The sequence below is a fragment of the Gavia stellata genome, chromosome 4, assembly GCF_030936135.1.
Source record: "Gavia stellata isolate bGavSte3 chromosome 4, bGavSte3.hap2, whole genome shotgun sequence".
Lineage (NCBI taxonomy): Eukaryota > Metazoa > Chordata > Aves > Gaviiformes > Gaviidae > Gavia > Gavia stellata.
Window position 1 is genome coordinate 43,134,439 of NC_082597.1, and position 26,332 is coordinate 43,160,770.

Below are 26,332 nucleotides of genomic sequence, written 5' to 3' on the forward strand. Positions count from 1 at the left end.
AAGGCAAGCTCAAAAGTATGCTTTTATTATACTCCATATCGATGTTTACAGCATCACCTTTTAGAATTCACCCAGATGCTGAAAATTTGTTAGGTTAATACCTAAGTCTCTTGTGAGGATTTGAATCTTTTCCTCATTCCCCTTTCTTGAAGGGCAAAGAGCCCTTTATAACATTATAAGCACGATTATGCTGAGTGTCTGAAATAGATGATTTTCTCATTTTGTAATCTTAACAGCACATCATGAACCTTTGGAGAAGGCCAGGTGAAGTCAGCTGCAGCAAATTGATGGAAGAAGACTGTAGGTAGTATGTGAGAATGCTGTGTTTCTAGGACAGAGCTCAAGAAACTGTGACTGCATCAGATTCAGTGTTTTATTTAATTGTAGAGGGCCTGCTGTTTCCAGGAAGAGGAGCAAATTATTGTAAATTCCTAACCTTTTTTGCCAGGCAGATTTTGTCTGTCTAGATCCTGAAGTCCTCTTGTGACAATTTAATAAATTGAAGAGTTATTAAATTATACCTTGTATGTTACATCTTTTGTAATCAGTTATGATTTGAGCTCATGATACCAAAATAAATTGCTAGGAACAGACAAACTGATGGTGACTTAAATAAAAAATTGCTATATACCTCATTCTCAGTTTAACTTTGTGAAAGCATTTTGTTTTCCTGGGAAGGCTCTTCTGATGTATTGCAAAACTCCATGATTTGTTTTGCGGCCAAGTGGTAGGAAGTACCTGTGACTGGCAGTTTGCCTTCCAGTGGGGAGGAGGGGAAGTTTATGATGCTAAGGCCGGAGAAGGAATCCATTCCTACTATTCCTTGTTGTATCTGAACTCATGCAGGAGTCTTTGCCCAGGGCTTTACAGCAGTGTATGGGTGAATTTTAGAGGGTGGTATTTGTAAATGTCAGTGGAGCATAACTAGAGCATCCTGTCAGGGTTTTTGCAGGGGCACTGGCGACAGCGTTCTGCCTCAACAGGCTGCTTGCCACAGCTCTCCTTCATTTTCATATCTCTTGAGCAAAGTTCTTCAGAAAGCTGCATCACATTTTCTGTAAGATGGGAGATTTGCTTTAAATAAAATAAAATAACCCACAAAAACCTCCCACCAAAACCCCAAAGAACAAACACCCCCCCTGTCGTCCCCCCCCCCCAAAGACTGTGACAGTGCTGCTTGGTTATACCTATCTTGGTAGCACAGTCTAACAAAAACTTGACTATGTGTCAGAGGTTACTTTCAAGGAGATTCATTTTGTGTTGTGTAGTTAACCTGATAGGACACTTATCGAAATCATTTGTATGGTTTACCATAGCTGACTGATAGTAATATTGTGGTTTAGCCCTGGTAGGCAGCTGAGCCCCACACAGCTGCTCGCTCACGCTCCTCCAGTGGCATGGGGAAATGAATCAGAAGGGTAAAAGTGAGGAAAACTCATGGGGTGAGATAAAGACAGTTTAATAGGGAAAACAAAAGCTGTGTGTGCAAGCAAAGCAAAATAAGGAATTAGTTCACTACTTCCCATCGGCAGGCGGGTGTTCAGCCATCTCCAGGAAAGCAGGGCTCCATCACACCTGACAGTTACTTGGAAATGACAAACACCATAACTCCAAATGTTCCCCTTTCTCCTCCTTCCCCCAGCTTTTATTGCTGAGCACAGTGTCATGTGAAATGGGATATCGTTTTGGTCAGTTGGGGTCAGCTGTCCCGGCTGTGTCCCCTCCCAACTTCTTGTGCACCCCCAGCCTTCTCACAGGCAGGGCAGTGTGGGAAACCAGAAAAGGCTTACACAGATGCTGTGTAAGCATGGCTCAGCAATAACAGAAATACTGGTCTGTTATCAACACTGTTTTGCTCACAAATCCAAAACATAGCCTTATAGAAGCTACTATGGAGAAAATTATTTTGATCCCAGCCAAAACCAGTACATGTAAGGAAAATCCTAATCAGTTACATGAAAGGTTTACGTGATTGCCTCTTACACTTTATAGAAGTTAGCATTATTGTGTTCTTGTGTTCCTTATGTTTTTCCAATAACTTAGAATATTTTATTAATGTAATTCCTGCTTGGTGTGTAGTACTACTTATTCAAGCAGGATGAGAGTCAGCTGAACTCAGTCTTAGGCAGTACAATTTTCTTAGCTGATGACTGTTAAATCTAACAGTAGGGCTGTAGGTCAATAATTTCTTACATTGTGGCTTCAGTTGTTTAAACAAAGGCAGCAGGCTTGTCTACAGTAGGAAGGGTTGTCGTAACAGCTGACTGGAGTAGAACAGCTTGTCAACAAAAGGGTGTTTTGCTATTCTGTATGAATCACTTTCCGGGTTACCTACAGGTGTTGTAATACACTAGTGTGATATTGTACTGCAGTAAGATCAGAATTTGCTATCTTGCTTTCAGAAGTCCTTCTTTCCTTCATCTCTTCTATCATCTTTTCTCACTCCTCATTCTTGGCTGACCTGACTTTAGTAGTCCTGACCTGTTTCAGTGGCCCTTTCAGCAGGGGGGTGGTGATGTGGGTGCAGAAGTCAGGAATGGCACATGTTAAGCCGTTTGAACAAGCACTTGTCAGGCCCCACTGCTGATCTAGACTGGGACTTGGGAGATAGTGCGCCTCAAGATTGGCCAGGCTTAGAACCTTATCAGTTTTCCTGGCAGTTATGTGTGTCTGAGTATGTGTATCTTGTCTAGCTGGCTGCATGTTTTTAAGTCTTTGTAAACCAAACCTCTTCACTCCTGCCTCCAACTGATTAGAACAAGGCTTTGTCATCAAAATTATTTATGGCTGTTGCTTTTTTGCTCAGTCTGAGAGATCAAATCTTACAAGCTTGTTGCCAATTGGTATGTACTGCATGCAATAGTCTTTGTTCTGATTTTTTTGTAATATTTGGAAAGATTATAGGTCTGACAGCAATTTCTAGCATTTTTCATAATTTCTAGTGCAACTTTCCTAAGAAATTGAAAACAACATGATCTAAGTAGGCTGTTATGTCTAGTACTACTTTTTTAATAGCGTCCGACTAACTCATGTGTTTCAAACCTGTGATAGGCTTGGAAGGCATTTCTGAGGTTTGTTGATTTGAGTCATTTGAGGCTTCACTATGGGAGCGCTGTCCAGATTGAGGATCCATACAAATACATGAAAGAAAAAGTAAGAATGGTAACTACCCCAGAAAAAAGGTATCTGCATCAGTTACGCAGGCTGATCAAGTGGACCAAAAAGGCCTTAGGTTGTCTAAAGCTGTCTCTTCTGCAGAAAGTAGAACATAGAAGCAGCATAAGGAAAACGTACTTAAATTTCAACTTTGAGAGCCTGTTAAAATTCTGCTTTAGCAGAAGTTGGATGTCACAAGGCATTGATCTTGATTTCAAGTTGTGTCCTGCCCACACATCAGTCTCCTCCTTGAGACATCGCTATGGGTTGTACAGGTGTTGAAATGTAATCTTTACTTGCCTTTCTGCATTGCTTTTATTGCCACTAAAAATAGGTGGTAAAACAGTGTAAGCCTCAAGACAAACATTATTTAATGTTGGCGTTAATCCTATATTAGATGCCTAAGTGATATTTATGCTTCCTGATTTGTTTCAACTTTCAAAATATATGCAGAATTTTTTTTTCAAATGAAGGTAGCTCACATTTAATAGTCATCTTTAATGAAAGAATTAATTTCATATCAAAGTATAGAATTTTGAAGTGGTATAAAAAAGAAAATGGTATTAACTTGTATCAGGAAGATTGCTATTTGTTATCTGAGAAGAAAAATGGGAAGTGTTTGAGCTTTGTTAGTGTTTGTAATTGACCTGATGATCTTGCCATCTGCTGAATTTTAGGAAGATACTGTCAAATCAGTTGGCTAAGCTCTTTCCGTCTTCAAGAGATGGAAAGGAAGGAGAACAGATGTGGGAGAAATAAATGTAGTGGAGTCCCTTGGAAGAGAAGTGTTTTATTTATACTTGGTATACTACTGATGGATATTTTGCCTTGCTGTGCTGTATAGTTTGCTGTGGAGACAAGTCTTCTGTAAAATCTTGAATTGATTAATATAACTTCTGCCAGTGGAAGCTTCTTGTTGCAAAAGATCTGTAATCATATAGAAATAGAAAGTAAAGTTTCTTCTTAATTTCTCTTCTTTTGAAGCTTTTGTATTGTGACCATAAGTATGGTGTTTGCAGAACGCATTTTTAACTAAGGTAACAGCTTTGAAAAATCTCGTTTTCTCCTTCAAGGTATGGAATATACGAACGATGTAGAGAGTTGGTGGAAGCAGGTTATGATGTGCGACAACCAGACAAAGAAAATGTAACGCTTCTCCACTGGGCTGCAATCAACAACAGGATAGATCTGGTGAAGTATGTATTACACTTAAACATAAACTAACCATGTCCTTAAAAATGTTGATTTCTTTTTTAAAGGTGTTATATAATCTTAAGTCTCTTAAAATCTTAATTTTTCGTCTTGAAATTTGGGGGAGGGGGGAGAAGTTAGAAGACCTAATTTGCATTTTGGCATCAATGTTTTGATGATACAGTTAACAGAAATAAAACCTATTAAATGTCCAGAAGTCAAGCTCAGACTCTTCTCAGATGAGATAAACCTGTGGAACAGCTATTCAGCTGCATGGGCAGTTTCTTTATACTATGGTATACTTGTTGAAATACCAGATTTTTTTTTTTGAGGAGGGGAAGTTTGGTGCTAGGTGGTAGTGAATGTATTTGAATGAGCAAGATTAATATGATGCAAGAGGCAATTCCTACTTCATTCAGCATTTCAAGAAGTTCTAATTTAATTAACTTCTTTGCATTTTAAAAGCATAGCTGCTACAAAAGGTAACATTGCAGCACTTCCCCTTTCAAGTAATAACAAAATCTTTAATAGTGGGGGCTGTGGGATTTGGGGTATGTTTTTGCTTTTCAGTGTATAAAATCTGGAGCATAATATTTGAGACTGTGTTTTAAAACTTATTATTATCTTTCAGAACATGGAGAGCTTAAATCCTGAAGGGGTAATTCTTAGTACTTGCAGTTTTACAAATCATGAGTGTGTGTAGAACATGGTTTTTTTCCTCTACCAGTAACAAAACAACGAATTAAGTACATGCAATTAAATCTGAATACGCAAAATATTATTGAATCAGCAGGTTTCTAGAATATTTGACATAAACTGCACATTTTCAATCAGTCCACTTTTCAATTGGCATAAGTGGCACATCTTCAGTTAGTCCACTTTTCAGAAGAGTTCTTATTAATGAATGTGTGCACTTACACGTAAAACCAAATGCAAAACATCTTCGTTTAAGCACGTTCTCCCCATTTATGTCCATTACCAGCACCAGATCTTGAGTTTCTAGAAGATCTCAGGTTAACGTTTCTCATCTTATTCTTAAAGGTCTTTCTGAATCAGTTTTCTTAAAAGAAGGTTAAATAAATAAAGATAGGTAAATAGATAAAAGATTTAGATCTGATGAGAGGGACCTTGGGATCCTGGTGGACCGGAAGCTGACTATGAACCAGCAATGTAGCTTTGCAGCAAAAAAGGTCAATGGTATACTGGGCCTCATTAATAAAAACAAGGCCAGCATGCTGGGAGGTGATCCTTCCTCTGTACTCAACTGTTGAAGCTGGACATCTGTGTGAAGTTGTGGGTTCCCCTTTGCAAGAAAGATAGGGACTTACTGGGGTGAGTCCGGTGCAGGGTGGCAAAGCTGATTAAGGGGCTGGAACATCTTACATGAGGAGAAGCTGCAAGAACTTGGACAACTTAGCCTAGAGAACAGAAGGCTTATCTTGTCAACGTATGTAAGATCCTCAGGGAGGATCTTGTCAATATACATAAGTACCTGAGATAGCTGGTAATATATAATACCTGGAATCTTATAAATGTATATAAATACCTGATGGGAGGCAGAGCCAGACTTTTCTCAGTAGTGCCTAGGGGCAAGACAAGAGACAGAGGGCACAAATGAACACATGAAATTCCATCTGAACATCAGGAAACACTTACTTTACTGTGCCAGGTGACTGAGCACTGGCACAGGTTGCTCAGAGAGGTTGTGAACTCTCCATCCTTGGAGATACTCAAAACCCATCTGGGCATGGTCCTAGGTGACATGATCTAGATGCTTTGATCAGGGATGGTTAGACTAGATGATCTCCAAGTGTCCCTTCCAAACTAAACAATTCTGTGAAATAATTCAGTGTTTCTGAAAGAATTTTTATTATATGCAATACATAGCACAACAGCTTTTATGTCTTTATTGTAGGTAGAAGCCTATCATGGAAACCATAATTCTGCATTTGGCATCTTCCTTTCATTATAAGATAGGTAACCAATGTGCTTTCTGGCACGCTGAAAGAGAGCCTCTTGCAAAAGTGATGCAGGACCCTGGTTTACCTAAATAACCTTTTTTTTGTGAGAGTACATTTTAGGCCCTATTGTTTTCTTCCTTTTCATTCTATTTTCCTTCTGGGTCATCCTGGGTCTTTATGGCTAGCATCTTACAACTTGCCGTGAAACAACTGAAATGCATAAAATTTCTCAGATAGCTGTTTTTCTTTAAGAAAAGTACAGCATCTAAAAGCAGTTGTTATAGTTTGAGCTCACTTTTTTATCTGTCTTGAATGCATAATGAATTATGTGCAATGAATCGTTCATCTTATTTGAGCTGTTGGAAGACATATTTGTATTACAGATACTCCATCTCATTTGGTATGTCTTTATAAGGTCTGTAAAGTGAATGGCATTGAGACAACTATCATCACTTTAAAACATGAGTATGTCATGAGGCATTTGAAAAAATAGGCCTATGTTGTGGATAATGTTTCTGTATCAAGTTATGTATAGTTTCTGTATTAGCTTTGCAGTGCAGTGAATCTACCTGTGTGATACTTGATTATGAGTTAATGCTTTTTTTTTTTTCCCTCTAAACATGTTGCTAAACATTTCCAGCTGTAGCGATTATATTGGACATAGAGGTGTTCAAAATAAAAATGTTAGATTCAGGTAGATGGAAGTCTGTGCTTACATCTTTATCTGACTTTCCAGTTAGGTCTTTATTATACGTTAGGGAGATCTCTCCACCTGCATTTGAGTGCTGGAAACTTGTTCTGAGAATTTTAGTTCAACATAACTTTAATTGTACCAGCCATATCGCTTTCAAGTTATTTTAGTATGAGCCCTGACAACTGAATGTTCTGAAATCTAATGTGTCTGATTCTTACTTCTTCCCCAATAATATGGCAAAGCTCTTGTCCCTTCTTGATGCATCTCTACCGCTGTGACATGGTGCATTGCATTTTCCTCCTGCTCTTTACTAGAGTGCATGTGACTACTAATGTGTTTAACTGTCAAAAATTTATTCCTCCTGATGCAGTTCTTACGCTCTAAGTTCCTCTGTCTTTAGGGGGTCTTGATTTATTTTAGTTTATATCACCCAACATATTGTGTGCTCTCTCACTCTCTCTTTTGTGAGACACTGGTTTATTCTGTTTCCTTAGAATGAAATTATTCTGTGTTTTGCTTTTTGTTTGATCCTATCCCATATTTCCCCAAGTCTCTGCTGTTTGTGCCCATTGTGTGCAATGGATAATTTCATTAAATATGTTGCCTAGTAAGCTTGGTATCACAGGGATAGAGTCTAAGTGTAAGTGGTCTGCTTTCATGATACCAGATGTCAGCGTGTTGCTCACTGGATATTGACTATATAAGGTCTTACCAATGAAGTAGCTTAGCAGCTCGGCTGTGGAGGGTGCAGGCTTAGAATTAGACTTCTCTTACTTTTAGTATTTCCTCATCCTGTGTATTGTGAGACTTGAGATTCAGCACAGATAACGGTGAAACCCATTGATGTTTTATAAGGGAAACTACAGAACCTTTTCTTATTTCTACAGGATCAGGTATAAGTGTGAGACATCCACAGCATAATTCTTTTTTCATCATGACACTGATCTATTGGTCTCTTTTCATCTCAATTTTGTAAAAATGCAAAAATTGGCCATACATCTCTACAGTTGCCTACTGCCTGCATTTCCCCATTCCCTGTGTTGAACTTTCTCCAGACAGGGATTTCTCTTCTACTTTTCCACTTTCTAGCAACAGTGACTGCGTGCACTTTGATTCCACAAGCACTGAATGCAAGTTGGGGCGGTTTTCAAATGCCTGGCAGAGACTTAGTGATCCTAATGTGGAGATCAGTGGAAGTATTTTCTTCTTAAGGTGACCTCTTACCAGGTCTGCTTGCTTTGAATGTAAGTAGATTGCTCAAATAGGACTTGCACACCTGGAATCTTCTAGCGTAGAAGCTTAGATGACTCACTGAGAGTAGAATTGCCTAGTTCCTCCTTTCTCCAGGGACATTCTCAGCAAGCACAAAATTCCTTCTGCGAGACCTACCTAGACAGGGAGATTAAGTTCTCAGTCTGGTTTTGCAGAAAAATCTCACCGTTTATGTGTACTGAAACTGAAATGTGGTGATAAATCTCATCTTAGTCTTAAGAACACACTTAAGGAAACATAAAATGTTATTTCAGTGCTCCATCTGGCAGGAGATTGCTGTCTTATCTTTCCCCAGTTGTCATACTGCAAGTTCTTCCTTCTAAATAAAACATACTAACCAGTAAGCAGTGCTGCTGCTCAGTAGAATCTGAACATATTCTGAGTTTCTGCGGGGATCAGTGTTTGAATGAAGACAATCTGTTTAATGTTCACCTCCCCATGAGTGGCTATCACATCAGCGAGATGGATCCAAGCTTTGACTGTGAATTTCTCTGTGCAGTCTTTTATCTAGACAAGATTTTGTTGGGAACTCCTTCCCAAGGGGGACTAAATAGCTTCTCAGTGTCTTTTTCAAATTTGTTCTTTAGTAGCTGATAACTTCGCTTCCCAGTAACAAAATTATGTTGTCCCTTTACCTTATATACACCTTGTCTTTTCACCTGCACGGGACCAAGACTTTCACAAAATCTTTGGTTGTTCTCATTGAGAAATCCAAAAGCTTAACTTCAGCACAGAGGTGTTGCAATTTTGTTCCTTTGGTGTTGGATAGCAGCAGAGTGGACTGTCTGTCCTGCATCGATCAGAGCAGATCTTGTTTGTCATACAAATCGGAGTTTGTATGACTTTGGCAAGTCTGCTGAAGTGCTTCATTGTGTCTGATGGCTCTAAAGCAACTGTATGAAAGGACTTCTTCCTTTAGATGTTTTTAGCGTGGACATGTATAGCTAATGCATTTTTCAGTTCTTGTTCTTAAAGCTAGCTTTTGGGTTGTTTTTGAAGTTTCACTCTCTGAATCAATAAGCACTAAAGAAAAAGAAGGTAGGTAGGTAGAGTAATTTTTTTCAAGTTGTTCTGTTTGTTGCTTTTCTTCTTGCCATGTCTTCAAACACTTAGAGGAAATTGAGATGCCAGAAACTCAATGCTGAGGATTTGAAGGATAGTTTGTGTGGGTGGGAGAGCAGCATTCATATATACCTGACAGGTATTTTGAAAGTGAAAAGTCTGCAGGCACAGGTACTTGAAATGTGCAAGCACTTGGGAATCTATAGCTAGATAGTACTTTTCAAAGGTCTGTTAGTAATAACTTTTTTTTCCATTGGCTTATACAGTAGTGAATGAAGAACTAGAAGCCTTCTGGGAAGTCCTGTTTTTTAAAAACATTAATTCTTTGTCAGGTGTGGATTTTCTTTCACAAAGGAAAAGTAATATTTCCAGTTTAGTGTCCCATATAAAACAGCAAGGAAAACAGTTCACAGAAACAGTACCAATGACTGTGAATATGAATTGCTGCAGTTAAATATGGGTAACTTGTTTTGTTCTGACAGGTAGCTCATATTTCTGTAAATGTTCTTGAGGGAAAAATAATTTATAACCCATCATTTAGAAGTATTTTTTAAATACTCAGATGTTTTTGTCCTTTGATTAATAACAATTGAGAAGTATATAAAAGTCTTAGTACTTGGCTAAACATGTAGCTTAAACATGAGCTCTTGGAACAATGACTTCAACAGGGCCATTCCAGCAGTGATACATGCTGCAAGTTGAATTGTATGTAATTTTGCCATTTAGCCAAAATTCTCTAAATACGCTAGTTGTCTAGCAGCATATTCTTTCACCATTAATTCAGAATCCTTTTTAATCCAGAAGCCCCTCAATATTTTGGAAGAATCCATTTTATTAAATACTTCTGTGTTAGCACAGTTTGTACTAATATATAGAGCAATTATTCGGTTTTACCTTAGAACCAAACTAGGAAATAGCAGCATGTTTAAAACACAGTAGGAAGCATTCCTACTCTCTCAATCCATATCAAAAAGGCAAAAAGTTGAATATACATGCGTGACCTCTAAAAAGGAAGGTTATATGAAGGCAAGCAAGGGTTCTGGTCTTCTGGTCTGTAAGTGCCTGTTATGCATAACATGAAACATGCTTACTGTATTGTTTGTTCTTTATATTTAACCAAGACAAGCAATAATGTTTACTATTTCTGTTATTCCAGATACTATATATCAAAAGGTGCTATCGTTGATCAGCTTGGAGGAGATTTGAATTCTACCCCACTTCACTGGGCAACAAGGTGGGGAAAAGTCTTCCAGAATTTTCTTTTCCTGTGTTTTTGCTTAACTTGGAATCTGCTACTGATTGATTTATGAAATTGCTGCATTTTATGGGAATACTTTGTACAAGAATTAATTCAATCATTGATAACTGGGCACAGTGTGAATGTGGTAGGTTTGAGCTACAGGAGCTTTCAGCATATAGTGCGGTTTTTGTCTTATCTCTTTTTGATGTGAAGGAAGATGATTGCTAGGGTAGGAAAAGGAGTAAAATAGAATTAGAGTCTATAGTCATCTTGGTTTACTCTTACTTTGGAGATCTTATTTTTTCTGTCTTCTGAAGTTCAGCGACACTTGTGCAGATGGGGCTTGGGATGATTTTTTTGTGACATTGTCCTTGGACTGTTCTATTATGTGTGTGGATTTTTTTTTTTTTAAGATGCAGTTAAAATCAGATTTCTGATGTAGAAGGTGGTCTGAGAATGATCAATGGCTGGGAAAATTGAAGACAGCCTTCGAGTAGTAGCTGCTCCTTCAGACAACCGCCTAGAAATAGGCGGGGAAAGAGGACTGTCCATATTAATATTTTTTACTGTAGACTGCAAAAGAAGACTTAGAAAATTAGCTTATAGAACATTTAATGTATCAAAATAATTTGTTTACTAAAGATGAGGACCTGCTTGTTAGCCTCTGTTAGAGATTTTAGCTTGTATATTTCTTTTTGTTACAGATCACACTCTAAGTTCTCTGTTAATAGCACAAAAGCTTGATTAAATTTCCTGGTGTTCATAGCTGTAATCTGTTGTTCTGTGAAGCATTGTCCAAAGCTGCTTCAGAGAGATTGAAAAGATCTTTTTGCTCATGTCAGAAACTGTGTACTGACAGTTAGGCACTGTGTCTACAAAGAGGATATGCCTATACTCATTGTGCCAAAAAGATGCTTAAGCTTTTAATGTAGTGTGGAAGAAGTGAAGGCCTTCAGTTTTCCTTTTTTCTTCCTATTTTTATCTCACTACAGTTTTTAATAGTAGAAGGATAAACCATATGCCCCACAAAAAGTGAGAGTATATAGCCAGTTTGATGTCTCTTAAAATAGCAGGTTTCATATGTGGATTGGAAGAAGTCACAGTAGACTAGATTTCTAAACAAATAACCTGGGTTATTTTGTTGGCTGGCTTTTTGCTATACAACACACTTAAGTGAATTGCATGTGATGAATGCATTGGCTGCATAGAATTTGCTCATATGAATGAGTTTGCTTACTCCGTTGCAGAATCAGATCATGACAATTGTTTTCAAAATATGAGTCAAAGTGTGGAAGCTCCAGTAGTGTAATTAAGCACTAAACATATTTGTTGTATTCAAATATTCAAATTTTAATAGTTTTTCTGTATATAGTTATTCAGTTGTTTGTTTTTTGTGTTTTGTTACATTTAGACAGGGTCACTTATCCATGGTTGTACAGCTGATGAAATATGGGGCAGATCCGTCGCTAATTGATGGAGAAGGATGTAGCTGTATTCATTTGGCTGCCCAGTTTGGACATACTTCGATTGTTGCTTACCTGATAGCAAAGGGACAGGTAAATTTTAAGTAATACCATATTTAAATAGATTCTACTCAAAATTAGAGTAGGAAAACAATTGAAACCTATACCCATCATTCAGGAAATGCAAAATATTTGCCTGACTAAACATAAAAATAATTCAGTGTCTTTTATTGTAGACTACAGTATTGATGTGCCACCTGCTAACTTAATTTACTTTAACAGTGGTCTGAGTACTTTGGCTTTAATTCATACCTGTCTAGTGTAGTATATGGAAATTCTAGCAGTTATTCTTTTACCATTCTTTATTTCTAATGAATTTAATCTTTAAATATTAACAGATAGCAAATATTTTAGAATTCTTTAGAATTTTCTAAAGAAACCTTTAGAATCATCAGGTTACACACGGGTAAAGAATCTAATGACAAATAGTTGTTATAGGTCATCTCTTCTTTTTACACTTCAGTCCACAACTTTTATTTATTGCTGTTACTAATTGCATGCGTGTATAAATATAAAAACCAAAACAACCCAAAACCTTCTTGCTAGCCTCTTATATTACTGCTAGATCTGTGAAGTGTGTATATAGCATGTGTATTCATTACTGTTCTTATTGTCTCCCATCCTTCATTCTGTACGCTCAAAAACATGTTCACCTTTTTGCTACTCACCTTGCATTATAATTCGTAGATTTACTCACCCCCAGAGATGTGCCTGAAGCACAAATATGATTTACTTTGTAAACCATATAGAAAAGTCAAAGCCCTCCTCTCGTTTTACAGTCCTGCTAATGCTGTTCACACGTCTGTATTCTGCTTATTCTTTGAAATAGCAAGTGAGATATGATCCAATGAGTCTGGTAGAATATGACTATGAAATCAGTGGGTTTGGTCTGTGTAAAACAAGTACTAAATTTGCTGCAGAAAATTATTTATGCCTATACATGTAAAAAAATAAACTATTGCTCCATGCAGTCTTCAGCTTGTATCTCAGAACTGTTTGGTAAAACAGTATTTAGTGTATGATAGAGAGTAAGCTAGGCACAAGAAGAGGCTGATCATATATAATCGCTATTTTGTACGAGATAATGATTGGAGAGTGGTTTAACCTCAGCTGGCAACTAAGCACCACACAGCTGCTTGCTCACTCCCCACCTGCCCCAGTGGGATGGGGGGAGAGAATCGGAAAAGTGAGAAAGCTCATGGGCTGAGATAAGAACAGTTTAATAAATTGAATAAATGAATAATAATAACAAATTTTAATGAAAAGGAAAATAACAACAACCAAGAAAGGCAAGTGATGCAAATGAAAACAATTGCTCACCACCCTCCGACCGATGCCCAGCCTGTCCTGGAGCAGCGGTCTCCCGGCCAGCTTTCCCCCTAGTTTATATACTGAGCATGACATCATATGGTCTGGAATATCCCTTTGGTCAGTTGGGGTCAGCTGTCCCGGCTGTGTCCCCTCCCAGCTTCTTGTGCACCCCCAACCTACTCACTGGTGGGGTGGTGTGAGAAGCAGAAAGGGCCTTGGTGCTGTGTGAGCACTGCTCAGCAGTAACTAAAACATCCCTGCTTTATCAACACTGTTTTGGTCACAAATCCAAAACACAGCCCCATACGAGCTACTGTGAAGAAAATTAACTCTATCCCAGCCAAAACCAGCACAGAGAGAAATGTGTTTTCATCAGAAACAGGTTTTGTATTTTATTCTCAAATTATGTATGATTCTATGTGGGTTTTATGTTACCAGAAAAATCTTGCAGATGTTATACAAGTGCGAACTTGTTTAAAGCATAACATTAATGAAGTATAAATGGCCTTTAAGATGTTTTACTGTGATTATGAAATCTCCTTGTAAATGTTTTTTTGTTCTCATGTTTATATACAGACTTGTCCTATTTATCTGAGCATAAAATACTTCAGTCCAAAAGAAACTGTGTGTCTTTACATGTGTAGATACACAAACACACAAAACTTGCTTTAAAATTTAAAACCTACTATCTTGGAAACAGCTCTCCTTATCAATATCTTTTAGGAAGATGATTCTTATTAAATCCCCCAAATGTTATCAAGTATGATTTTGGTATCCTTTCCATGTTGTATATTTGAATTAATTTTAACAGTAATTTTTGGAAGCAGTTAAAAAAATTCAACTTCAAAATTATGTATGGATTTGTTTGTTTAAAACATAGTATGTTTAAAATATAGTAATATCGATAGCATTGTAATAACAATCCCTAAACTCATAGTTCTCTAAAATACTACACACAACTAAGAAACTACATGATTTCTGTAGAAGCTATGGGAAACACATGATTCTACTTTTTATTCTTCTTTAATAAGTACATACGAGGTCAATAATTCCTTCTTTTCCCCCCCACCTCCTTTATGATATGATTGGGGTTTGGAAACTTGAACTGCTTTTGCTTATGTGGGCTGACCCTATATACTACTTGCAATTTTTTTTTGCCTTTTGTCTTTACAGAGATCAGGTTTTTTTATATCCAAAGAGTAGGCTTGCCCTTGTTTTGAACCTAGTTGTAGTACCTGTGTGGTAAATGACAACTAAATAAATGTCAAGATAAAGGTCAGTGTAGGCTGTTGTGCTTTGTTAGTTCTGATCCTGATGCCTTTGTGGACCTGCATGATCAGAGGAGACCCAGCTTTCATAACTGTGTAGAGAACTGACAGGTGGATTAAGAAGTTGCTCCTAATTGCTTCTTGTCCGTTTTTGAGACAGAGCTGGAACGCAACTTCAGTGTTGCTACTTCAGTCTCTTCCTGGGCTGCAGCAGCCAACAGTAGAACTTCCAATCTGAGGCTCGAGTCCGGTCCTCTAGCTTCTGAAGTGTAGTGTAGGGGAAGAATTCTTGGTCAGATGCCCTCTGGCCTTGGTTGGAAGTGAACCTACTTTCATGCCAGCAGGTACTACTCAGCCAAGAGGCAGCAGTGGCTGATAGCTTTGCTTTTTATTTAGTTATGTCTCTTACTGGATTTTGAGAGACTAATACCTGGCTGTATCATAATTTGCTCATGTTGTTTGTGTCAGTAGGTTGCCTGGGTCAAAATCAAGCCTGGGGCAAATACACGGCATAATTATAATCTGATAGCAAGTAACAGAATCTCTAGCACAGCTCAAGTTTAGGTAAGATCATTATTTTAAAAAAACACAAGAAAGAAAAACTGAAAAGAGAAACATGTCACCCCAGAATAAGTTAAGATATGGAAATGGTATGTCGGATGGTTGAATAATGTGTTCTCATTCTGTGGCATGTGTGAGATAACTTACCTCAGTCACAGATAATGAGTGACTATAAAGTTGTTAGTAGGGTAAAATTATGTTGTAAGAAATATTCTGGAGCTAAAATTATAGTTTAACTATCACTTTCATAGTTTAACTATCACTTATTCATCAGGTACGTACTTTTTTTATTCTCAGAGCTGCAATTTTATGCGTTAACTACTGTCCCAAGCTACATAGGGCCTTCTGCTGAGCTATGGCCTAAGAGTAATTGGCATCTACGCTGGGAGATGCCATTGTGGTACCAGCAGCCTTGGTTACTTTGGTGGTGCAGTCCGTGAGCACTGTTCCTAAGCACTGTTACCTCTGTTGGCACTGATGATAGTTCTCTCCACCTGGCTCAGGCCAGTGTGAGACACTGAACCAAGTGTTTATTTCCTAGACCCAGTCTACAGCACATTACTTGCAGAATTATAAGTCCAGTTGTGTTTCTTCTTCATGATTGTCAAAATTGACTTTGCGTTTGATGGACTAGAGTATTCAGAACAGAGCTTTTGTTGTTTGAAAGAACAAGGTATGTTCAGTTTTGTGTGTTACCTTCCTTGATGAGCTGCCTGTTGGTCTGCACTCTGTTCATTCCACAAGAATCCTACAAAATCTCTGCTTCTAGTGAATAACTAGCACGTCTTTCCTAAATTAGGAAACATTTTCAGCCTTACATCTCCTTTCCTGATAAATCTTCTTTACTATACAGTTTTAAATATGTCATCTCTTTAGAAGCCTGTTTCCCTTTCCCTGGGCAACAGTCCATGTGAAAGAGATCTTTTCCTTGTGGAGAACAGAATTCTGAACAAGGGCATAATGGGTCTTTCTATGAAGGTCTGTGTTTTGTGAAATAACCAGTAATGGTTCTAAAGAGGATCAAATTCCTGGTCCCTTTCTGTGCAACTTAACACACTTCTAAGTGGAATCTCTTGATGCTTTTTGTGGTTTTTAAAAGGCCGTATTGTATCACAGTACTGGTTTGACCATTGCTTGTTAAATGTCCTGGTAAGCCTAAATGCTGCTCTGATCTCCAGCTGCTATTCAGAATCCTACCTCATCAGCTGTATTGCTTTCAGAAAGTAGTGTTAAGCAGCAGAATAGTTGTTAACAGCTCCTTTCCATGCACAAAGCTCTTTCTCCCCTATTTTTTTGCCTCTCCAAAAGCTTTTTGTGGAATCTTGTATTAGTGTCCTAGTATTAAGTCTGGTTACCTTTGCATATGTGAAGTTCTCTTTCAGAACCAGAGTTGTTCTATTTCAGAAACAAGTGAAAAATTTGCCAGTCGTGGTCCACGGAGTTCATGCTTGAAACACATACAGTGGGCAGCAGTATGTGCAATTTTTGATCCTTGCATCACTTACTGTTGAAATCTTTGGCTCTTGCAGTGCTGGTACTGTTGTCCCAACAGCATAGGTACACCTCTCCATGGGCATTATCAGATTAACCTGTCGCCGAGAGCTAAACAAGAAATTAATACTAAAATGCCTGTTGGTACACACTGGAACAGAAGAACAGTCTCCTAATACGTACCTGCTGCTGAAGATTTACTTTTTTGCGTCAGCCCTTTGGTAAAAAGCAGCAACAGAGCTTCCTTTCTGAAATGTCCCACTTGTGTGGTTGTGGTAATGATCTGGCACAATAACAAAGAATTCTTGACGAGAGGTTTGCTAGAGCATGCTTCTGCTATCTACAGCCATGTCTTCTTTGTTACGTCTATACAACAGTATGCAAGTCAATCTTAGTTGCTTTGCTTCTTGTTAAAGTTCCTTTGAAAAGGGATCTGCCTCAGCCCACGTTGTAGCTTAATACAAGTACTAGCTGTAGCCTTCCTAGGTAATTTATATGCAAGATATAGTCTGGGGTTCATGGAGTTTTTTTCTTTTTCTTTTAGCTGAGTGTCACCTAGTGTTCAAAATGTAGTTTTGATTTGTCAGGTGGAATCACTGAGGAATCATTTTACTTATGTCCAGGCAATCAGGTCCCTGCTGTTGGTCACGAGGAATTGCTTTTCTATATGAAATCTAAAGATGAAAGAGTGATTGTTCATGTTAGAGTAATTTCTACAATCTTCAAAATATTTTGTTCACACTGTGTGACCTGTGAATCAAAGTCATGCTTCTCAAGGATGAATGACCTTGAGATTAGGCTATGATTCTAATTTCCTTCATGATCTCAACCACAGGAGGTTAAAGAGAGTGCCAACGGTTGCATGGTCCTAGTAGGCTTAAAAGGATCTAGTCTGTACAAGTACTGGGGGGCAAACAGACTTGATCCTGGTCTCAATGCTTGTAACTCTTTTCTGAACAAACAATACAGTAAAATAATGGTTCTCTTTCCTCTCCATCAACTGTTTTTTAAATTTCTGGTTTTTTGTTTTTTTGTTTTTTAATAAAGCAACAGAGTAAAAACTCAGAAGTATAAAGTTACCTGCAGGCTAGGGATGTTTCAAAAACAATTATATGGAAGAACTAAATTGGATTTTCTGGAAAACTTCTGCCTAGGTCAGGCTAGCAGAGCCGTGAGCAGGGATCCCAGGGTGCTGGGCGTTTGGCAGACTACTGGAGCAGAGAAGAATGTTCTGGGGGTGACAGAAAGCTGTATCATCCACTTTCTGGTTTTCTGTCAGTAGTTCCTGTAGCAAAAGACTTTACTGAAACACTTTCAACCTCATTTTCCTAGTAAGGACTGAGGGGAGTAGCATAGGAAATACTGACATAGCTCTATTGCCTCTAAGGAAAACTGTTCAGGTCTTGCATTAACTTAGCTTAGAGTAATTTTGCTAGTGGTGGTCCGTGAAACTTGCCCAAATATGCTTGAGAGTTTAACCTGCCTCAATGTATTTAGGCATTACCAGCTTCCATGTTAATGAGGCCAGGGATCTATAACAGGAAAAAATACTGTAAGTATTAGATCGTTTCTGATAGATCTAAGAGAATTGTCTGGATGGTGCTCTTCTGTCATGCTGTGGCTATGTTCTGTTAAATGTAATAATGGTGGGTTTTTTTTATTTTTAGCCATCAGTTTAGTCACCACTTGATTATAGATGAATTTTATTTCTCGGTAGGTTGTTTTTATTACTGGCTTTTGTTTAAACTTACATTTCCTGGCATCCATTAACTTGATATCCAGATATGTAAATAACTTTGGAATGGAGTGAACTAAGGAAAATTGCTTTGCAAGTGGAAAAATAGATTCAGCTAGCATTCAGTAGGATGTAGGATTCAGGACATGGTATTTATGTTAATTTATCAAGTATTTTATTAAATATTGGTGCATTATTTTAGTTTTCTTGTGCTTTTGAGTGCAATAGTACACCACCTCTATATATCTTTTATGTTGAAGATTAATAGTAAGATAGAAAAGACTAGTCTTATACAGCATGACTGTTCCTTAGTTTCCAAAATAGATTGGAGTGGTTATATTTTTGCAATGGTGGTGTTAATGTCTGTTTTCATTTTTTAAATATTATTTTATTATGTACTAAAAGCTTGCCAGTTTTTCTCCAATCAGTTGGTTAGTCTTAAAATACTGCTTCTCGTTGCAAACCTTGTATCTCCTGGCTCTTGAGCATGCTTACTTATGTCACCAACTTTTTTTTTTCCTTTTTTAGGATGTAGATATGATGGATCAAAATGGAATGACACCTTTAATGTGGGCAGCTTACAGAACACATAGGTAATATCTCACTGCAATTTTGACTTTGTTTTGATGTTAGCTAAGTGGCATATAGTACTGACTGGTTTTGATTTTTTGGGAAGTTCTTTTTGGTTTAACAAGTCAATGTTCTTTCCACAATTGCCACTTTATCTTTCTTCATTTATAATTGTTGTGAGTTAGCCCCAGGAGGCACGCAGCCACTTGCTCACCCCCACCCAGCAGGATGGGGAGGAGAATCAGAAGAGTAAAAGTGAGAAAACTCAGGGGTTGAGATAAAGACAGTTTAATAGTTAAAGGAAAAGCTGCATGCCCAAGCAAAGCAAAACAAGGAATTCATTCACTTCTTCCCATGGGCAGGCAGGTGTTCAGCCATCTCCAGGAAAGCAGGGGTCCTTTACACCTAATGGCCACTTGGGAAGACAGATGGCATAACTCCGAACGCCCCCCATTCCTCCTTCTTTCCCCCAGCTTTTATTGCTGAGCACGACATTATATGGTCTGGAATTTCCTTTTGTTTGGTTGGGGTCACTAGTCCTAGCTGTACCCCCTCCCAGCTTCTTGCCCACCTGCAGCCTGCTCGCTGGTGGGGCAGCATGAGAAACAGAAAAGGCCTTGATGCTGTGTAAGCATTGCTCAGCAGTAGTTAGAACATGGGGGTGTTATCAACACTGTTTTGGTCACAAATCCAAAACACAGCACCACAGGAGCTACTATGAAGAAGATTAACTTGATACCAGCCAAAACCAGTACAATGACCTATTCAAGGGAGAGGATATTATGCAGAATTACTCACTAACATGAACTTTTAGTTTACAAAGTAAATCTTCTTGTGGAGATAATTGGAAAAAGTTGGTGTAAAAGTTGGTGTAAAATAACACTTCTCCAAAGAGCAAATTTGTCTGAATTAGATTCCTGCTCGGAAGGGCCTATCTCCATCGATTGCTGAGAGGAACATAAGTTAGCTTTTACGAATACCTACCATTACCAACATTATCTTCCTATTTTATTTTCATCTTTTGGAATGTGAAGTAGAAATATAACATGTTTTGAACTTCGGTTGTTATCTGCCAAGTATATGATCAAGTGCGTGCTTTTACAAATCTGTTGATACTGTTAGGTTTTAGTAAATGTGAAAACAGAATTTTATAACAAATGTGTTTCATGACATCCCAGAACAAGCTGTCTTCCTGAGCTCCTTTAAAAGTCAACAGAATTGTGGTTGCTTTTTGGTGGCAAGGGAATTTGAGCCATTCATAATCATCAGCAAAAAATGTTACTTTGCTATTACATAGTTTACCTGATTAATGTTCTTCATAGAAATTGAAGTCATTAACAATAAGTTGGTATGTGTTTGAATTCATCTTCTGTAGATCTAACAAGAATTTTCTTTTCTAGTGTGGATCCAACCCGATTACTACTTACATTTAATGTTTCTGTTAATCTTGGAGACAAATATCACAAAAACACAGCATTGCACTGGGCTGTGCTAGCAGGAAATACTACAGTTATTAGTCTTCTGTTAGAAGCTGGAGCTAATGTTGATGCTCAAAATATAAAGGTAAACATTTGGCCTGTTTCTATTGTAAGTGGTTTGAGGCAGAAATAACAGTGCCTATGATACATCTCAAGAATAGATTATTATTGTGGGTATGGTGGGATCATGAAGATGGAGCAAAAGCCATGCCACCAATGTTTAATTTGGGAATCAGTTTTTCTTAAGTGATTCATAACCACTAAATCTGCACCTTCAAAAGTACTCAAGTAAATAATTTACCAATGGTTATGTGCAAATATGTGGGAGTGGGGTGTACAGTTAGACTGGATGCATGAAGACTCATGCATTTGGATGCAAAACTGGAAATCTGACTGGGTATCTTCTAGTGAAGTTCTGGGGCGACTGTTGCAATGAGATACGAGATGTGAGACATCTTTATCCTCTTCCAGAGAGATGACAAATGCTCTAGTGTATCTCCCAGTGGCAGTAAGGAAGTTTGAGACCTAAAAATACCATTAAGAATAAAATAAGAAAATAGGCTCTTTTTTGCATCTGAACTTTAAGTTGCCTGATTAATCTACCAGAACCTTTTAATGGTGAAGCTAGATTCAACATTAACAGAGCATACGGTAGACCAGCCAAGCAGCTGTTGGAATTTAGAGCTGTAGACTTGGAGTCTGTGAGAGCTTCACCAGTGGTAGAAGGTGTGCCTGTTGAACGTGGTTTTGTCCATTGCCTCCAGACTATTCTGTGTATCAAGTTAGATGCACTTCATCACCCAAGCTGTTTCTTCTGTGGTGCCAGAGAAAAATTCACTTTTAGAAAAAGAATTGTCTACTGAACTTCTTTTCAAATATTTGTATTTTCCACTTAATGAGTGTTACAAGTGGAGTGGTTACACTGGAAAATACAGCTGTAAATCTACATTTTTGAAATATTAAATGCTTAATTAAATTTATTTGACGTTTCACCATTTTTCCTACTGATTAAGATGGCCAGGGCCTGTTTTGCTTTGCCACAAGTGATAGAAATATGCTAAAAAAAATATATCTATACACATCTGTTTTCTTGAACAGCATGGAACAGTCTTTTTAAGGTTGCAGTCAAATTTTGCTAGTCGCTTTCTAGATCCTATATCCACTTTAGAATATCAGAAACACTGATGATCATGAATGAAAACACATTAGAAAAATCACATGGCTTTTCACGTGTTTAAAACAAGTCAACTAGCCTCTTTCATGTAGTGATGTGAATATATAATAATTATTCCTCATCTGTAAGGTCAGTTGTGTGGATGAATTATGCTTCTAGTCTCATTTCTTGTAAACTGTTGAAAAGCTTTTTTTTCTATGCCACCTAATGGTAAAAATTAAGGTATTTTTGTGGAAAAAAAAAATCAGTGTGTCATACCTTGCTTCCCTTTGCAGACTGATTAGTGTGATTAGAGTTTTAAAGTTATCACCTTACCTACATTTCTGGACTCTTATGAAATCCATAATAAAAATTCATATGTTTGGCCAAATGAAAAAGTATCTGCTAGCCTGAAGCAGTTCATGGTCTCTCCTTCTTTATTGACAGACAGCAGCAGTCAGTAGAAAAATAAGTTTTTGAACCTGCTGGATCATGATATCTTTCCAGTCGTGCCAGAAGACATGCACCTGGTTTTGTTAACCACTGCCTGCCTTCTGCAGTGGAGTCTAGGTTTCTTGCATGCCTTCCCAGGTTTCTAGGATCTCCAGAGGATCAAAATCTTTCTAGCAGTGTCAGTTTTGCCATCCTGTGAGTAGCGTTTTAACAGATGCTGATTTGGGTGATAGTAGACATATAGGAAACATAAGAATTTGGTTGGTTTTTATAGGTATATAGAAACTCAGTTTTGTGCTTCTCCTTTGACTGTTCAGCAAAAAAGTTTTCTTTGAGCTAAAAACTGGTTAAGTGTCTGGCTCATCTTTCCCCAGAAATAAAAGGAATCGTGAAAAGCTCCTTTCTGATGCAGTTAATTCCAGATTTCTGCAGCACTATCTAGCGGAGTCCTTTTCTCAGGTAGCCCATGGAATTGAGCAAGAATGGCGGTAAGACAGCTAAGGTTAAAGAAATACACTGGCTGAAAGCCGTTCATCTTTTTCACATTATGAAGTGCCTGAAATACTAGGTGTGAGCTTTGATCTTCTTGTTACCAGCTCTAGGCAGTGTGTGTTAGAAAGGCGCATGCTTCTGGCTGCCTAGGTTTGGAACAAATTGGAACCAGTCATCTCAGTAAGGTGGTCTTTTTACTTTGCATGACAGTTTGAGAAGCATATGAACAGTAGTACTTTTATTCTAGAATAAAGCTTGATACAAGCAGTGGGTTTGTCCTGTTTGTGTTATTTATCCTCTTTATATTACACTGTACAAGAGGATAATACTTTTGGTAGTAAGATACTTTCTTTTTCTTTTTTGAGAACTGTATTACAGTTGGGAGTTGGAAGCTGCTTCTCACTAGTCGAAATAGAGTGGTTTTCTTGTTTGGTTGATTTTTTTGTTAAGGAAATTATCTTGCCACACTGGTAGACAGATTGGGCAGATGAGGACAGGATTTCACAGGGAGTCATCTTATCATGGGGGGTTGGGGGGAAACCTGTAAATGTTATTTAAATATAAGCAGAAGCTCCTTTTTTACTAGAGATTGATAGAGACCTAAAAAAGCTTTTATGGTTTAAGGAAGATTTTTTTTTTTATCTGTTAATGAATCATTGAATGGACTTTAGATGTAGTTTCTTGATTACGCAGTGTATCTGTAGGTTTGTCTGTGGAAGTCTACATGTAAAGTTCCGTATGGTAATGACACTTCAAATTATTCTTTCTATCTAAACACTTGAAATATATACTATTGAAGCTTTATTGCTTGCTGGCAAACTAAGTGGGTTACTAGACTAAGTTGCCTGATTTTTTTTTTTTTTTTTTTTTTTTACTTTCTAAGCAAGTCAGCCATCCACCACCCCTGTGAATACAAGGAAAATATTAAAATGGCCAGATGATGAGAAGCATAGTCAAAGACTTCTTTAAAGCTCCCTCAATCTTTTTATCTAGGCAGTTCCTAGGTGTCTCATGGCCCTCTAGTGGAAGGCATGCTCAGCTGGACCCCAAGACAACTTCAGGATTTACTTGGGAGATCAACTCCCAGAGGGGATTGCTTGTCCACAGGTAATCTTTACAGTCTGGATATATAAGGTGATTTTAAAACAACAGCATCTCTGGAGTATTCCAGATATTAGCAACTCAAGATGCTATAAAATTTGCGATGAAGCAGGCACCATAGTTTGATTTCAGGCATTTCTATTAAGGATGGAGATAACTTAATCTGTTTCTTAAACATCTGGCTAAATAACTTTGAAGCCAAATTAAGCTAAAACGTTATTCTTTTTTAACTCATTTTGCTAGTTAAACTTCTCACACAGAAGGAGTGCAAGATACTGTTAAGTAGCAAAAAGCTTCACCTCATAATCTGTAGTCTGTGCTATTTACCCTCCTTTTAGATATTTGGAGCAAGATTTCAAAGGCAAAAATGGCAGTTAAGTACTCAATTCCCATTGTCTTTCTATGGGATATAGGTAGCTAACTGTACTTTTTAATCTTTGAAATCTCTTCTGTCTACAGTAATTATTGCCCTTTCTGGGTAATTTCAGTTTCTGGTACCTGTCTCACTTTTTTTTTAGGAGGGGGCCGAGCGATGGAGGATTCAGCCATTTTTCAAGCCTCCATGAATGGTTTGTTTAGGAGGGGAGTTAACTCCAGTAGAAGAGAGGAGGAGTCAAATGCAAAACTGAAGCTGGAGGTACCTGCAATTGGTTGTCTCTTGCCTCCTCTATAATGTTAGACCCAGTCAATAACTTTCATTTAGCTCTCTTCCTAAGTGCTTAAAAAGCAATAAAGTCAAATCAGTCTGGTAGGCACCTTTGGCCCCTGTGTATCTGTGTCTCTCTTTCGCTTTGTCTGTCAGTCCTCTCTGAAAGTAGGGAAAGAAAAAGCATGGACCATTGCTGGCTTAGCACCCAAAGTATGTGAAGCACAAGCTAAGCATAAAAGCTCAGAGTTTTGGAATAAGTTGGACATGAGCAATCAGTTTATTCTTTCCCATTTTCTTCCTAGGACTTCAGTAACTGAGATGAATAGAAGAACATTAAGCTTGTGGAAAAAATTCCTTTTAGAAACATTGATATTAGTAACTTCACTCTGCCAAAAAGGCAGAGAATTAACTGTGAAGTCAGGCTTCAGACTGGGAAAGTTTCCATGATCCAGTGGGTCACGAGTTCTTACTCTTTTCTTGATTTCTGCTGCCTGTCAATAGCTGAGGGGGAAGCACAGTCTTTCATTTACAGACTAGTAGACTGTGTGAAGAACAGTGGAACATAGATGTGTTATGCCAAAGGCAACAATTATTGCTATGTCAGGACATACATATTGTCAGGATCACACATTTAGTATTCTACGTGTCCACGCATGTGTAGTTACGAGAGAGTGAAAAAGACCAAAAGGAATGAATGATGTTTTGGTGTCAAGTAAGCTGCAGAGCAAAAAGTATGCCAGAATGTAGCTTAAACTGATTTAAAATGTATTATTTTTACCTGCCAATCTTCTGTTTCAAAAGTGCTCTGAATGCATTTTATTTTTAAATTGGATGTTTCCCACTTTTATACTCCTGGCAGGGAGAATCACCACTTGATCTAGCAAAACAGAGGAAAAACGTTTGGATGATCAATCACCTACAGGAAGCAAGACAGGCAAAGGGATATGACAGTCCATCCTTTCTGAGAAAACTAAAAGCGGATAAGGTAAGAAGTAGCATAACACTTATGTAAATCAGTATTACTGCTGCTGTTGGTTTGGGGGTGTGTGTATTTGTTTAAAGTAAGCAGTTCAGTACTGTGGTTTCCCCACATTTCAGTTTTAGGAAACATCTTTTTGTTATGACAAAAGTAATTGCAAAAGAAAAAAAAAAAAGCTTTATTCAAGGCACGAGGAAAGAAAACCCCAAGCCTCCACACAGTTACCTTTAGTTTTTGTGGTAACTACATGTTAGGAAAGTACCGAGTGGTCTGGTATTGTTGGGGATAACCAAGACTTTCACAAAGCTGACTCTCAAGTATGTAAGGAAAGAAGCTTTTTAGATACCCTGAACTCTGATCTCCTCTCTAATTATGTAGTGTTTGGTGTTGAATGAAAGAAGCAGTCAATCTTGGCAGTATAATGTAATATATGAATCTCTAATGTGGAGGCCTTTTTCTTCTCAGGTTATTATTTAATACTGCAGATAGGAGGAGGCAAGAAATGAGGGTATGAAGGGTAACATATTGCTTTAGCAAACTGCCTATAGTTTGATAACTTGTCTAGAATTAATATTTTCTTACCAGGCAGAGTGTTGTGCTGGATATTAAGTACTGCTATTACTGATTAGTTACACCTTCTTGATTTAAAGATACATTGCATCTTGATGATTAAAGCACTGGCTACAGCCTGTGCTTTTTAACCCTGTGGTAATATAATAATGCAGTCATTATTGACTTTAAGTGATTTGTGCATTGTATTGTGCGTACGTGTGCATTGTGACTGTGCTTTGAATATCTGGAAAGAGTTCAGTGCCTTCGTCAGGAATTGTGCTCACATAGTATAAGACAAAAAAGGTCCTATCTTCATAGATGCTTCAGTATGACTTTATCTATTACTTATGTAACTGCAGTCTTTAAAGTTCACTGAGATTACCATGTGCTGTGTAGTAGTTTATACAATTTGACAGATTCTTAAAAAAGAACTACTGTTG

General features: G+C 37.8%; 1 protein-coding gene across 1 annotated transcript in view; it reads left to right on the plus strand.

Annotated features, from left to right (window-relative positions):
• Positions 1–26,332, plus strand: part of ZDHHC17 (zinc finger DHHC-type palmitoyltransferase 17) — a 71,214-nt gene that overhangs the window by 19,959 nt on the left and 24,923 nt on the right. Inside the window, exons 3-8 of the mRNA XM_059815948.1 lie at positions 4,230–4,352; positions 10,493–10,570; positions 11,988–12,132; positions 18,994–19,058; positions 20,436–20,598; positions 25,221–25,346. Coding sequence (XP_059671931.1) covers positions 4,230–4,352; positions 10,493–10,570; positions 11,988–12,132; positions 18,994–19,058; positions 20,436–20,598; positions 25,221–25,346 — 700 coding nt within the window. The remainder of the gene's footprint in view (positions 1–4,229; positions 4,353–10,492; positions 10,571–11,987; positions 12,133–18,993; positions 19,059–20,435; positions 20,599–25,220; positions 25,347–26,332) is intronic.